Here is an 11363-nt window from a genome sequence, read left to right on the forward strand (position 1 = left end):
GGCTGGTGGCTGGAGAGTAGAGAACAGGACCTGCTCACATGGGGGAGGGTAAATCACATTCCTGGGGGGGTTAACACAATTCAGCTGTTGCTGACCTGTATTTTGCCCTACCCTCAGCTATCAGACTAATAGCTTTGTGCCCTTCTGGACCAGCTACAGAGAGGAGAACTCCTCCTGGGACGTTCTTGTGCCATTTCAATACCCCTGGGCCCAGGGTGCCACCATCCACCCACAGCAAAGGAGAGCACAGCAACACTGATGGTGCCCCATGGCCTCCCAGGGGTCTGACCACCCTGGGCATGTCTGCAAAGGAAAGCAGCCAGCTGGGGTGTGGGCAGGAGAGCTCCCCAAGAGCATCCTGGCTTGTGTTGGGAACAGTGTGGCCAGCAGGGCCTGGGGAGGGATCTTCTCCCTCTGTGCCCCTGGTGAGGCCATACCTCAAATTGTGGGTTCAGTTTTGGGCCCTCACTCCAAGAAGGACATCGAGGGGTTGGAGCAGGTCCAGAGAAGGGCAGCAAAGCTGGGGAAGGGTCTGGAGAACAGGACTGGGGAGGAGCAGCTGAGGAGAGACCTCATAACTTCCTCAGAGGAGGTTGGAATGAGGTGGGGGCAGCCTCTCCCCCCAGGTACCAAGTGATGAGAGGAGAGAGCCTCAAGCTGCGCCAGGGGAGGTTCAGGTTGGACATCAGGGAAAATGTATTCCCTTGGAAGGGTCATGGGGCACTGGCACAGGCTGCCCAGGGAGGTGTTTGAAAGACATCTGGATAAGGAGCTGGGGGCCATGGCCTGGCAGCTGTGCACGGGGACCTCCTGGACTCGAGGATCTGAAGAGCTTTGCCAGCCAGGGGATGCTGTGAGCAGCCGGATGAGGATGAGACAGAGGACAGGGAGGGAGTGCAGGCGGGGGAGGGGGGGCAGGGAGCTGCGGGGTGGAAAGGCTGCAGCAGGGCTGTGGGCAGCATGCTCCGCGCAGGGGTGCAGGCAGGGCCCGGCGGGGGCACCGGCAGCGGCAGGGAGCAGCCCGGTACTCACGGGTGCAGGCGGCCGAGGGCGGGTCCTGCAGCGCCCGGTAGAAGCTGCTGTCGCAGCGGCAGACGCGGGCGGCGCGGCCCTCCGAGTGGCTGTGCAGGGGGCACTTGGCACACAGCTGGTCCCCGGGGGCTGACTTGTAGAAGCCCAGCTGGCAGGCTGCGGAGGAGGCAAGGCACAGAGCTCAGAGGGCTGCGCCGGGGTGAGGAGCGGCCCCCGACGCAGCAGATCCCACCAGCAGGAAGCTGCTCTCACCCCCACCCCAGTGCCTGGGGAACCATCCCCTCGCCCCGGCTCCTGGGGAGGTGTCCCTGCAGCTGCCCACAGGCAAGAGAGCCAGGTGAAAACTGCCTTTGCCTCCCCTCCAGGCTGTATCTGCTGCCATCCCGGTGCCCACTGCCCGCTCTTTCACAAGCACACTTGGCTGCTGTGGCTGTCTGTGTAAAGCTCAAGGTGCTCTTAAGGCCTCAAGTTGTGCCAGAGGAGGTTCAGGTCGGATTTTAGGAACAATTTCTTCCCAGCAAGGGCTCCCAGGCACTGTGCCAGGCTGCCCAGGGAGGTGGTGCAGTCCCCAGCCCTGGAGGTGTTTCAGAGCCTCCTGGCTGTGGTGCTGAGGGCTGTGGTGCTGAGGGCTGTGGTGCAGTGGCAGTGGCTCAGCAGCAGTGGTTGTGAGCTGTGGGTGAGCAGTTGGACTTGAGGAGCTCCAAGGCCTCTCCCAGCCGCAGCAGCTCTGTGGTTCTCTTCTTTGCACCCCTGGGGCTGCCTGGAGCTGTCCTCACTGCAGCCCCTGGACCCCTGCCTGGCCTCAGGGCAGGGAGCACTGCAAAAAGCAGCACTGGAGATCACCTTGGTCACCCTTCTAGGAGCCACCACTCATGGGACAAATGTGCTGCACAGTCTCACTTCGCAGTGGCTGCCCCTCCACTCGTGCAGGGTGTGCCCAGGTGCCCACAGCATCCGTGTGGCTGGTGCCAAGGACTAAAAGCTCTGCCCCCCACAGCAGAGAGCTTCCCTGCACAAACCCAGGGCAAACAGCCCCTGCAGTGCCTGCGGGCTGCCTGCTCTCTGTGTGGGGCGGCGAGGCCAGAGCCACCCCGGGGCAGCTTCTGCTTCCCCTGCCCTGCCTGCTCGGGGCGCCGGGAGCTCTGCAGCGGAGCGCAGCTCACCCCCGCCCGGCTGGCACCGCCCGGCTGGCACCGCTCGGCTCTGCCCTGCCCCCACCTCCGCCGGCAGCCCCCGGGGGAACCATTTGTCACAGAAACAAACAACTTGTCTGTCGTGAGGGAAATCGATTAGCCGGGGAGCGACATGCGGCACGTCAGGTATCCGTCTGGGGGCGGAAGGATCTCTCCTCTCCTGCAGATTTCCATTCCAAGTAAGGCAAACCAGGCGCTGCCCCGGCCCCTGTCTTCTTCAAGCCCTCCTAGGAGCAGCCCCAGTGATTCCGGCACTAATCCTGGCTTGGACTCATTTCTGCTTTTCCCTGCTGAGGCAGCAATACCTTCATTTTCCTGTCTTTACCCTCGGTGGCCACCCTGCCTACCGCCTCAATTGGCTGCTTCCAAGCATGCAGAAGGGTTTGTGTTTGCTTCCAGCAGCCCCAGCGGGCAGGATCCCTCCGTGCTGGCTGTTTGTTCTGCCTCTAGGTGCTGATTTGTTTTCCTTTTAATGACACTCATTTCCTTGCCACGGATCTCGCTGGACTGATTGCTGCCAGCAGCTCACACCCTGCACAGCAATCCAACGGCCTCTTTATACCTGAGCTGCCGCCGGTGATGGCAGCTGAAGGCAATGCTTCAGCCACACACAGCCCTGGGGCTTGCTGCTGCCTTCTCAGACCCTGTCCCCAGCTGCTGTGGCAGTTTTGCACTGAATGCTGCTTGAAAGACCCCCGGCAGGAGGTACCTGTGCTGCACATGCCAGAGGTGCTGGCCTCACAGGCTGGAAAAAGCAAAGGGCAGAAGGTCTCCAGCTTGTCCCCAGATCCCTGCTCCTCCAGACCCCAAACAGCATCAGAACAAGGAGCAGAAATGCCCAGACCTGAGGGTGCAAGGCAAGGCAGACTGCCTCAGGAGGAAATTGCTCTCCTGACACCTTTCACCTCCCTGAGAGGTTTGCTGTCCCCAGCCAGCCACACCAAGGCCATCCTGGGACGTGTGCCAAGCTTTGGTGCTGCCTGGTGCTTGCTGTGCCTCACACCAAGGGGGCCAGGGACTCTCTGGCTTTACCAGATGTCCTCAGCCTGCCACTGCAGCACCCTCCAGTCTGCAGCCCTTGTTTTGGAGCTCAGCTAGGGACAAATCTGAGCCAGGTGGGAAAAATACAAACCTTAGAGATCACCCAGCTCCAAGGCCCTGCCATGGGCATGGACACCTCCCCCAGCCCAGGCTGCTCAGGGCCTCATCCAGCCTGGCCTTGGACACCTCCAGGCAGGGGACAGCCACAGCCTCCCTGGGCAGCCTGTGCCAGAGTCTCCCCAGCCTCACTCTCAGCAATTTCTTCCTCATCTCCAGTCTCAGTCTCCCCTCTCCCAGCTCAAAGCCATTGTTCCTCATCCTGGCACTCCCAGCCCTTGTCAGAAGCCCCTCCCCAGCTTTACTGAAGGCCCCCAGGAAGGATGGAGCAGAGTAGATCTGCATCAAGCAACTGTAATCACTTAGCACTTAATGCTGTAAAAAAGAAGTTAATTACCTGTAGCAGTGATTCCAAATTATTTTAGATGCACTCAGGGGGAAAATTATCCTAAATGACAAATCACAGAGCACCAGGGCAGAGCCCTTGAGAGCCACCTCCCAGCACCTGGCCATCAGGAGCATGTGAAGGGGCCTGGAGAGCAGCTGGAGCTGGGGCAGGCAGTGCTGTGGATGGGGTCAGGCACTTCAGTGCCTGCTCCAGAAGGGAGCAGGACACAGCTGCAGGGCCTTTTGCAGGTGCAGGGCACAGGGCATCAGCCTGGAGCCTGCACAGGATAGAGCACAGGATGACAGAGCATGTCCTGCTCTGGGCTCTTTCCTACCAGGCCAGTCACAAGAGGCAGACCAGGGCCTGCTGGGGAAGCTCTGGTAAGAGCAAAGGAGCAGAGGAGTGGCCTGAGGGCAAATGTCAGTCACACCCAGCAGGGCTGAGAGCAGAGAGGGGCAGAGCTGGACTGAAAACTGCTGCAGGGCTCCACACACTGAAGCCACTGCAGTCTGAAGCCACCCACCAGAGGAGTGCAGAAGTGTCCTGCTGCCTACCCTGCAGCCAGCTCCTGCCACCTGCCAGAGATGCCCTCCCAGGAGCCCTGTGGAACACGGGGATTCACTTCTCCTTCGTCCTCCCTCTGTGTCTGAGGCTCTCACATCTTGCTCCTTGGTGCACCACCACAAGTCCTGCTGCTGGTGTCCTCCCCCTGAACCCAGTTCCTCCCCCCCTCCAAACCCCAGCCAAGGCTACCTGTGCCTGCAGTCAGAGCTCACAGGGGGGTTTCAGAGTGCACACAGGGCAGCAGCAGAGCTGCAGCTGCAGCCCAGCTCAAGCCTTGCACACTTGCAGCCCAGGCTCCCGGCAGCTCCCAGTGTCACAAGCACAGCCTCCAAGACACGACACTAAACTGTGCTTGGCAGAGCACATCTCCAGCCCTCTGGCACACAGCTGTGCCCCAGTTGCTGGGGTCAATAGCACAGGGCTGCCACTGCTCCCCCCCTCCCTGACATCCCAGCCCACCAGCCCCATCCGTCGCCTGGCCAAGGGGCCCTGCAGCAGCAGGTTTGTCTCAGAAGCAGCAGCGTGGGGAGGGCTCTGCCAGCCATCTGTACTTTGGTCCATTTGTTTCCCTCCCTCTCTGTCCCCTGGGGACAGGACAACATCTGCTAATAAGCTGGCAGAGCCTGGGAGATGATAGATGAAGCTGCCGGGGACAGGCGAGCCGGGACTGAGCTGCTCTGCTCGCTTTGAAGGCTCCCTCTGGGACCAGCGCTCTGCAGGTGGCCCTGCCGGGACCACCACGGTCCTGTGGGGCTGCACTTGCAAGCCTTGACCCTCTGGCACTCCCTCTCAGCTCCATCCTCAGCCCAGGGTGCTGGGGCAGGTGAGGGCATAGCCAAGAGCATGCCACGGGGCAGCTCTGCAGTGCCGGTGCCATCAGCCGCTCCCTTCTCTGCCCCTGCAACGAAGCTGGGCATCAGCAAGCACCAGGAGAGCTGAGTCGGTGGTGGTGCTGGGAAGAGATAAGAGCTGGAAATAAGAGTGTCACAGCCACTGTGACAGCCAGAGACAGACACCAGTCCCAGAGCCCCCCAGGCTGCGAGAGAAGCTAGCATGGAGAATCACACCTCCTTTCAATCTGGCCCCAGCTCCCACACGACAGCAGCGGAACAGAAGTGTGTCACTCACAGTCAGCTCCTAAAAAGAGACATCCAACACTCTGCCCTGAACCTTCTGTTCCTGCCAGGCTGGGCTGCCCTTCCCCTGCAGCCCCAGCTCAGCCCAGGCGCTGGCCCCAGGCTGCTCAGTGCTCCCCAGGGGGTTTGGGCTGGGCTGGCTCTCGGCTCCCAGGTCGTGTCTCACCCTCGGTGTGCTGTGTGCCCCGGCACTGACTCACACCCCGTGGTCACTGCCTCACCTCTCACTCCTGAGCACCACCACCCCTAGAGTCCACTCCCCACCCTGCAGCCCCCTTGCACAGCTCTCACCCCCTCCCACCCCCAGCACTCCCCTGCAGCCTCTCACCCTGCCCTGCACGGAGGAATTTGGCTCACCCCGGACCCCACCTCACATCCCCTCCCTGCTGCTTGGTCCCTCTGCCCCCAGCTCAGCTCAGCTCAGCTCACACTCCCCAGGTCCTGAGGGGAGGAGCAGGAGGAGGTCTCACCCATGAAGGTTTTGCAAAGCTGCCAAAGCTCTGTGCTTCAGGCTGAGAGCAGAGGGCACCTGCAGCAGAGAGCACCTGCAGCAGAGGGAACCTGCAGCAGAGAGCACCTGCAGCAGAGAGCACCTGCAGCAGAGGGAACCTGCAGCAGAGGGAACCTGCAGCAGAGAGCACCTGCAGCAGAGGGAACCTGCAGCAGGGGGCACCTGCAGCAGAGGGCACCTGCAGCAGAGGGAACCTGCAGCAGAGGGAACCTGCAGCAGAGAGCACCTGCAGCAGAGGGAACCTGCAGCAGAGGGAACCTGCAGCAGAGGGCACCTGCAGCAGAGAGCACCTGCAGCAGAGGGCACCTGCAGCAGAGGGCACCTGCAGCAGAGGGAACCTGCAGCAGAGAGCACCTGCAGCAGAGGGAACCTGCAGCAGAGAGCACCTGCAGCAGAGGGCACCTGCAGCAGAGGGCACCTGCAGCAGCGAGCACCTGCAGCAGAGAGCACCTGCAGCAGAGGGCACCTGCAGCAGAGGGAACCTGCAGCAGAGGGAACCTGCAGCAGAGAGCACCTGCAGCAGAGGGAACCTGCAGCAGAGAGCACCTGCAGCAGAGAGCACCTGCAGCAGAGGGAACCTGCAGCAGAGGGAACCTGCAGCAGAGAGCACCTGCAGCAGAGAGCACCTGCAGCAGAGGGAACCTGCAGCAGAGAGCACCTGCAGCAGAGGGAACCTGCAGCAGAGGGCACCTGCAGCAGAGAGCACCTGCAGCAGAGGGCACCTGCAGCAGAGGGAACCTGCAGCAGAGAGCACCTGCAGCAGAGGGCACCTGCAGCAGAGAGCACCTGCAGCAGAGGGAACCTGCAGCAGAGGGCACCTGCAGCAGAGGGCACCTGCAGCAGAGGGCACCTGCAGCAGAGAGCACCTGCAGCAGAGAGCACCTGCAGCAGAGGGAACCTGCAGCAGAGAGCACCTGCAGCAGAGGGAACCTGCAGCAGAGGGAACCTGCAGCAGAGAGCACCTGCAGCAGAGGGAACCTGCAGCAGAGAGCACCTGCAGCAGAGAGCACCTGCAGCAGAGGGAACCTGCAGCAGAGGGCACCTGCAGCAGAGAGCACCTGCAGCAGAGGGCACCTGCAGCAGAGGGCACCTGCAGCAGAGGGAACCTGCAGCAGAGAGCACCTGCAGCAGAGGGAACCTGCAGCAGAGAGCACCTGCAGCAGAGAGCACCTGCAGCAGAGGGAACCTGCAGCAGAGGGAACCTGCAGCAGAGAGCACCTGCAGCAGAGAGCACCTGCAGCAGAGGGAACCTGCAGCAGAGGGCACCTGCAGCAGAGGGAACCTGCAGCAGAGAGCACCTGCAGCAGAGGGCACCTGCAGCAGAGGGAACCTGCAGCAGAGAGCACCTGCAGCAGAGGGCACCTGCAGCAGAGAGCACCTGCAGCAGAGGGAACCTGCAGCAGAGGGCACCTGCAGCAGAGGGCACCTGCACCCTGCACCCTGCACCCTGCACCCTGCTCCCTGCACCCTGCACCCTGCACCCTGCTCCCTGCTCCCTGCACCCTGCACCCTGCTCCCTGCACCCTGCACCCTGCACCCTGCTCCCTGCACCCTGCTCCCTGCACCCTGCTCCTTGCTCCCTGCTCCCTGCACCCTGCTCCCTGCACCCTGCACCCTGCTCCCTGCACCCTGCTCCTTGCTCCCTGCTCCCTGCACCCTGCTCCCTGCACCCTGCTCCCTGCACCCTGCACCCTGCACCCTGCTCCCTGCACCCTGCACCCTGCACCCTGCTCCCTGCTCCCTGCACCCTGCTCCCTGCTCCCTGCTCCCTGCACCCTGCTCCCTGCTCCCTGCTCCCTGCACCCTGCACCCTGCTCCCTGCACCCTGCACCCTGCACTGCCTCCCTCTGCACTGCCTCCCCCTGCACTGCCTCCCTCTGCACTGCAGCACCCCCAGGGTTGGTACTGGTGTGAAATGGTGAGGAGGGGACTGGAGGCAGCCAGCGTGGCTCTGCCAAGGGCAGGTCCTGCCTGCCCAGCCCAGTGGCTCTCTGCAGCACAGTGACTGCACAGGGCAAGCCCAAGGGAGGTCCTCTCTGGGCTTCTGCCAAGCCTTTGGCACAGTCCCCACAGCATCCTTCTCTCGAAGCTGGAGAGACATGGATTTGAGGGGTGGCTGTTTGGTGTGAGGGTTGGCTGGAGGCTCACATCCAGAGGGCAGTGGTCAGTGGCTCAGTGAGCAGCTGGAGCCAGGTGAGGAGTGGTGTCCCTCAGGGGTCCATACTGGGAGCAGTGCTGTTGGATAGCTTCAGTGCTACACAGTAGGACTGAGAGACCCTCAGCCAGTTTGCTCCTACAAAGACAGGCTGGGAGAGTTGGGGCTGCTCAGCCTGCAGAAGAGAAGGCTCCAGAAAGACCTCAGAGCTGCATTTCAGTGTCTGAAGGGGACCTACAGGAAGGCTGGGGAGGGACTAGATGAGGGGAGAGCAACTGCTGTCATTTACCTGGATCTGAGCAAAGCCTTCCACACTGTCCCACACCACAGCCTGGGCTCCAGGCTGGTGACACATGGGTGTGATGGGTGACCACTGGATGGATAAGGAACTGGCTTGATGGCTGCACCCAGAGAGTGGCTGTCCATGGCTCCATGGCCCAGGGGAGGCCAGGGACAAGCAGAGTCCCTCAGGGATCAGTCCTGGGCCCAGGCTTGTTCAACATCCCTGTGGGTGCCATGGACAGTGGCACTGAGTGCAGCCTCAGCAGGGTTGCTGCTGACACCAAGCTGTGTGGTGCAGCAGACAGCTGGAGGGAAGGGATCCATCCAGAGGGAGCTGGGCAGGCTGCAGAGCTGGGCACAAGCCAACCTCAGGAGGTTCAACAAGACCAAGGGCAGGGTCCTGCAGCTGGCTGGAGGCAACCCCAGGCACAAATGCAGGCTGGGCAGGACTGGCTGGAAAGCAGCCCTGAGGAGAGAGCCTTGGGGGTGCTGGGGGAGGAGAAGCTCAGCAGGAGCTCTCAGTGTGCACTTGCAGCCCAGAAAGCCAAGCAGAGCCTGGGCTGCAGCAGGAGAAGTGTGGCCAGCAGGGCAAGGGAGGTGATTCTCCCCCTCTGCTCAGCTCTGGGGAGACCCCACCTGGAGTCCTGCCTCCAGTTCTGGAGCCCCTATGGCAGGAGGGATGTGGAGGTGCTGGAAGGTGTCCAGAGCAGGGCCAGGAGGAGGAGCAGAGGGCTGGAGCTGCTCTGCTGTGAGCACAGACTGAAGGAGTTGGGGATGTTCAGTCTGCAGAAGAGAAGGCTCCCAGGTGACCTCATTGTGGCCTTCCAGGATCTGAAGGAGGCTGCAGGAAGGCTGGGGAGGGACTGCTCAGGATCTCAGGCAGTGCTAGGACTAGGGGGAATGGAATGAAGCTGGAGGTGGGGAGATTGAGGCTGGAGGGGAGGAGGAAGTTCTTCCCCATGAGAGTGGTGAAGCCCTGGACTGGGTTGTGCAGGGAGGTGGTTGAGGCCCCAGCCCTGGAGGTGTTTGCAGCCAGGCTGGCTGAGGCTCTGGCCAGGCTGATCTAGTGTGGGGTGTCCCTGCCCATGGCAGGGGGGTTGGAACTGGCTGAGCCTTGTGGTCCCTTCCCACCCTGACTGATTCTATGATGCTATGACTGTTCAGAAGGGGCTGTGGGGATAGGATGAGAGCAATGGTTTGAAACTGGAGCAGGGCAGAGTTAGGTTGGACATCAGGAGGAAGTTCTGCAGCATGAGGGTGGTGAAATACTGGAACAGGCTGCCCAGGGAGGTGGTTGTGGTCCCATCCCTGGAGACATTTCAGGACCAGACTGGATGTGGCCCTGGGCAGCCTGATCTAGCTGGAGGTGTCCCTGCTGCCTGCAGGGGGCTGGACAAGATGCCCTGACTGAGAGAGGCCCTTCCCACCTGATGCAACCTGTGATTCTGTTCTGTGATTCTCATTCCTGCAGCCTGCCTGCTTCTAACCCCCCCAGCAAGGGCTGCCCAGGGGCAGCACACTGGGGAAGCAGAGCAACAACCTGTGAGCATGAGCTGCACCTGGCCAAACGCTGCGGAGAGGAAGAGTTCACACAACACACACACACACCTGGGATGTGCTGCCAGCTCCATCCATCACAGCCCAGCTGCTCCAGAACTTCTTACAGGCACTACAGAGACCTACCAAGCACTGCTGAAATGTCTTTCATCAATCCCCTGAAGCCCAGCCTAGCATCATCCTCAGCCTTCATCTCTGTCAGCTGCCAAACGCAGCCAGCTCAGAGCGAGAGTGGCAAGCTGCAAAAGATTCAGCCAGGGGCAGTCCCCACGTGGGGCTGGAGGTGAAGGGGCTCTGCAGCCAGCCCTGCAGCCAGCTCTGCAGCCATCTCTGCAGCCAGCCCTGCAGCCAGCCCTGCAGCCATCTCTGCAGCCAGCTCTGCAGCCATCTCTGCAGCCAGCCCTGCAGCCAGCCCTGCAGCCAGCTCTGCAGCCAGTCCTGCAGCCAGCCCTGCAGCCATCTCTGCAGCCAGCCCTGCAGCCATCTCTGCAGCCAGCCCTGCAGCCAGCTCTGCAGCCATCTCTGCAGCCAGCCCTGCAGCCAGCCCTGCAGCCATCTCTGCAGCCAGCTCTGCAGCCATCTCTGCAGCCAGCCCTACAGCCAGCTCTGCAGCCAGCCCTGCAGCCAGCTCTGCAGCCATCTCTGCAGCCATCTCTGCAGCCAGCCCTGCAGCCAGCTCTGCAGCCAGCTCTGCAGCCATCTCTGCAGCCAGCCCTGCAGCCAGCTCTGCAGCCAGCTCTGCAGCCAGCCCTGCAGCCAGCTCTGCAGCCAGCCCTGCAGCCAGCTCTGCAGCCAGCTCTGCAGCCAGCCCTGCAGCCAGCTCTGCAGCCAGCTCTGCAGCCAGCCCTGCAGCCAGCCCTGCAGCCAGCTCTGCAGCCAGCCCTGCAGCGAGCTCTGCAGCCAGCCCTGCAGCCAGCTCTGCAGCCAGCTCTGCAGCCAGCTCTGCAGCCATCTCTGCAGCCAGCCCTGCAGCCAGCCCTGCAGCCATCTCTGCAGCCAGCCCTGCAGCGAGCTCTGCAGCCAGCCCTGCAGCCAGCCCTGCAGCCAGCTCTGCAGCCATCTCTGCAGCCAGCCCTGCAGCGAGCTCTGCAGCCAGCTCTGCAGCCAGCCCTGCAGCCAGCCCTGCAGCCAGCCCTGCAGCCCTACTCTGCACCCTGTCCTGACCCTATCCTGACCCTGTCCTGGACCCTACCCTGCACCCTGTCCTGACCCTGTCCTTCACCCTGTCCTGACCCTGTCCTTGACCCTATCCTGACCCTGTCCTGGACCCTGTCCTGGACCCTGCCCTGCACCCTTCCCCAGCATGCTCCCAGCCATGCCCACACAGCACAGCAGATCTGGGGTCCCAGCAGGCTGTTAGGAGTCAGGCCTGGGACTGGAAAGTGGAATTGTGGACACAGTGCAAGAGAGAGTCCAAGAATCCCAGCCCAGAGCTGGATGATCCTCC

General features: G+C 62.2%; 1 protein-coding gene across 1 annotated transcript in view; it reads right to left on the bottom strand.

Moving 5' to 3' along the window:
* EPHA8 (EPH receptor A8) overlaps nt 1-11363 on the bottom strand; it is a 67910-nt gene that overhangs the window by 20358 nt on the left and 36189 nt on the right. The window contains exon 4 of the mRNA XM_068162821.1: nt 1033-1188. Coding sequence (XP_068018922.1) covers nt 1033-1188 — 156 coding nt within the window. The remainder of the gene's footprint in view (nt 1-1032; nt 1189-11363) is intronic.

Source organism: Melanerpes formicivorus, unplaced genomic scaffold (genome assembly GCF_026170545.1).
Source record: "Melanerpes formicivorus ecotype bairdi unplaced genomic scaffold, bMelFor1.0.p_v2 SCAF_67, whole genome shotgun sequence".
NCBI lineage: Eukaryota > Metazoa > Chordata > Aves > Piciformes > Picidae > Melanerpes > Melanerpes formicivorus.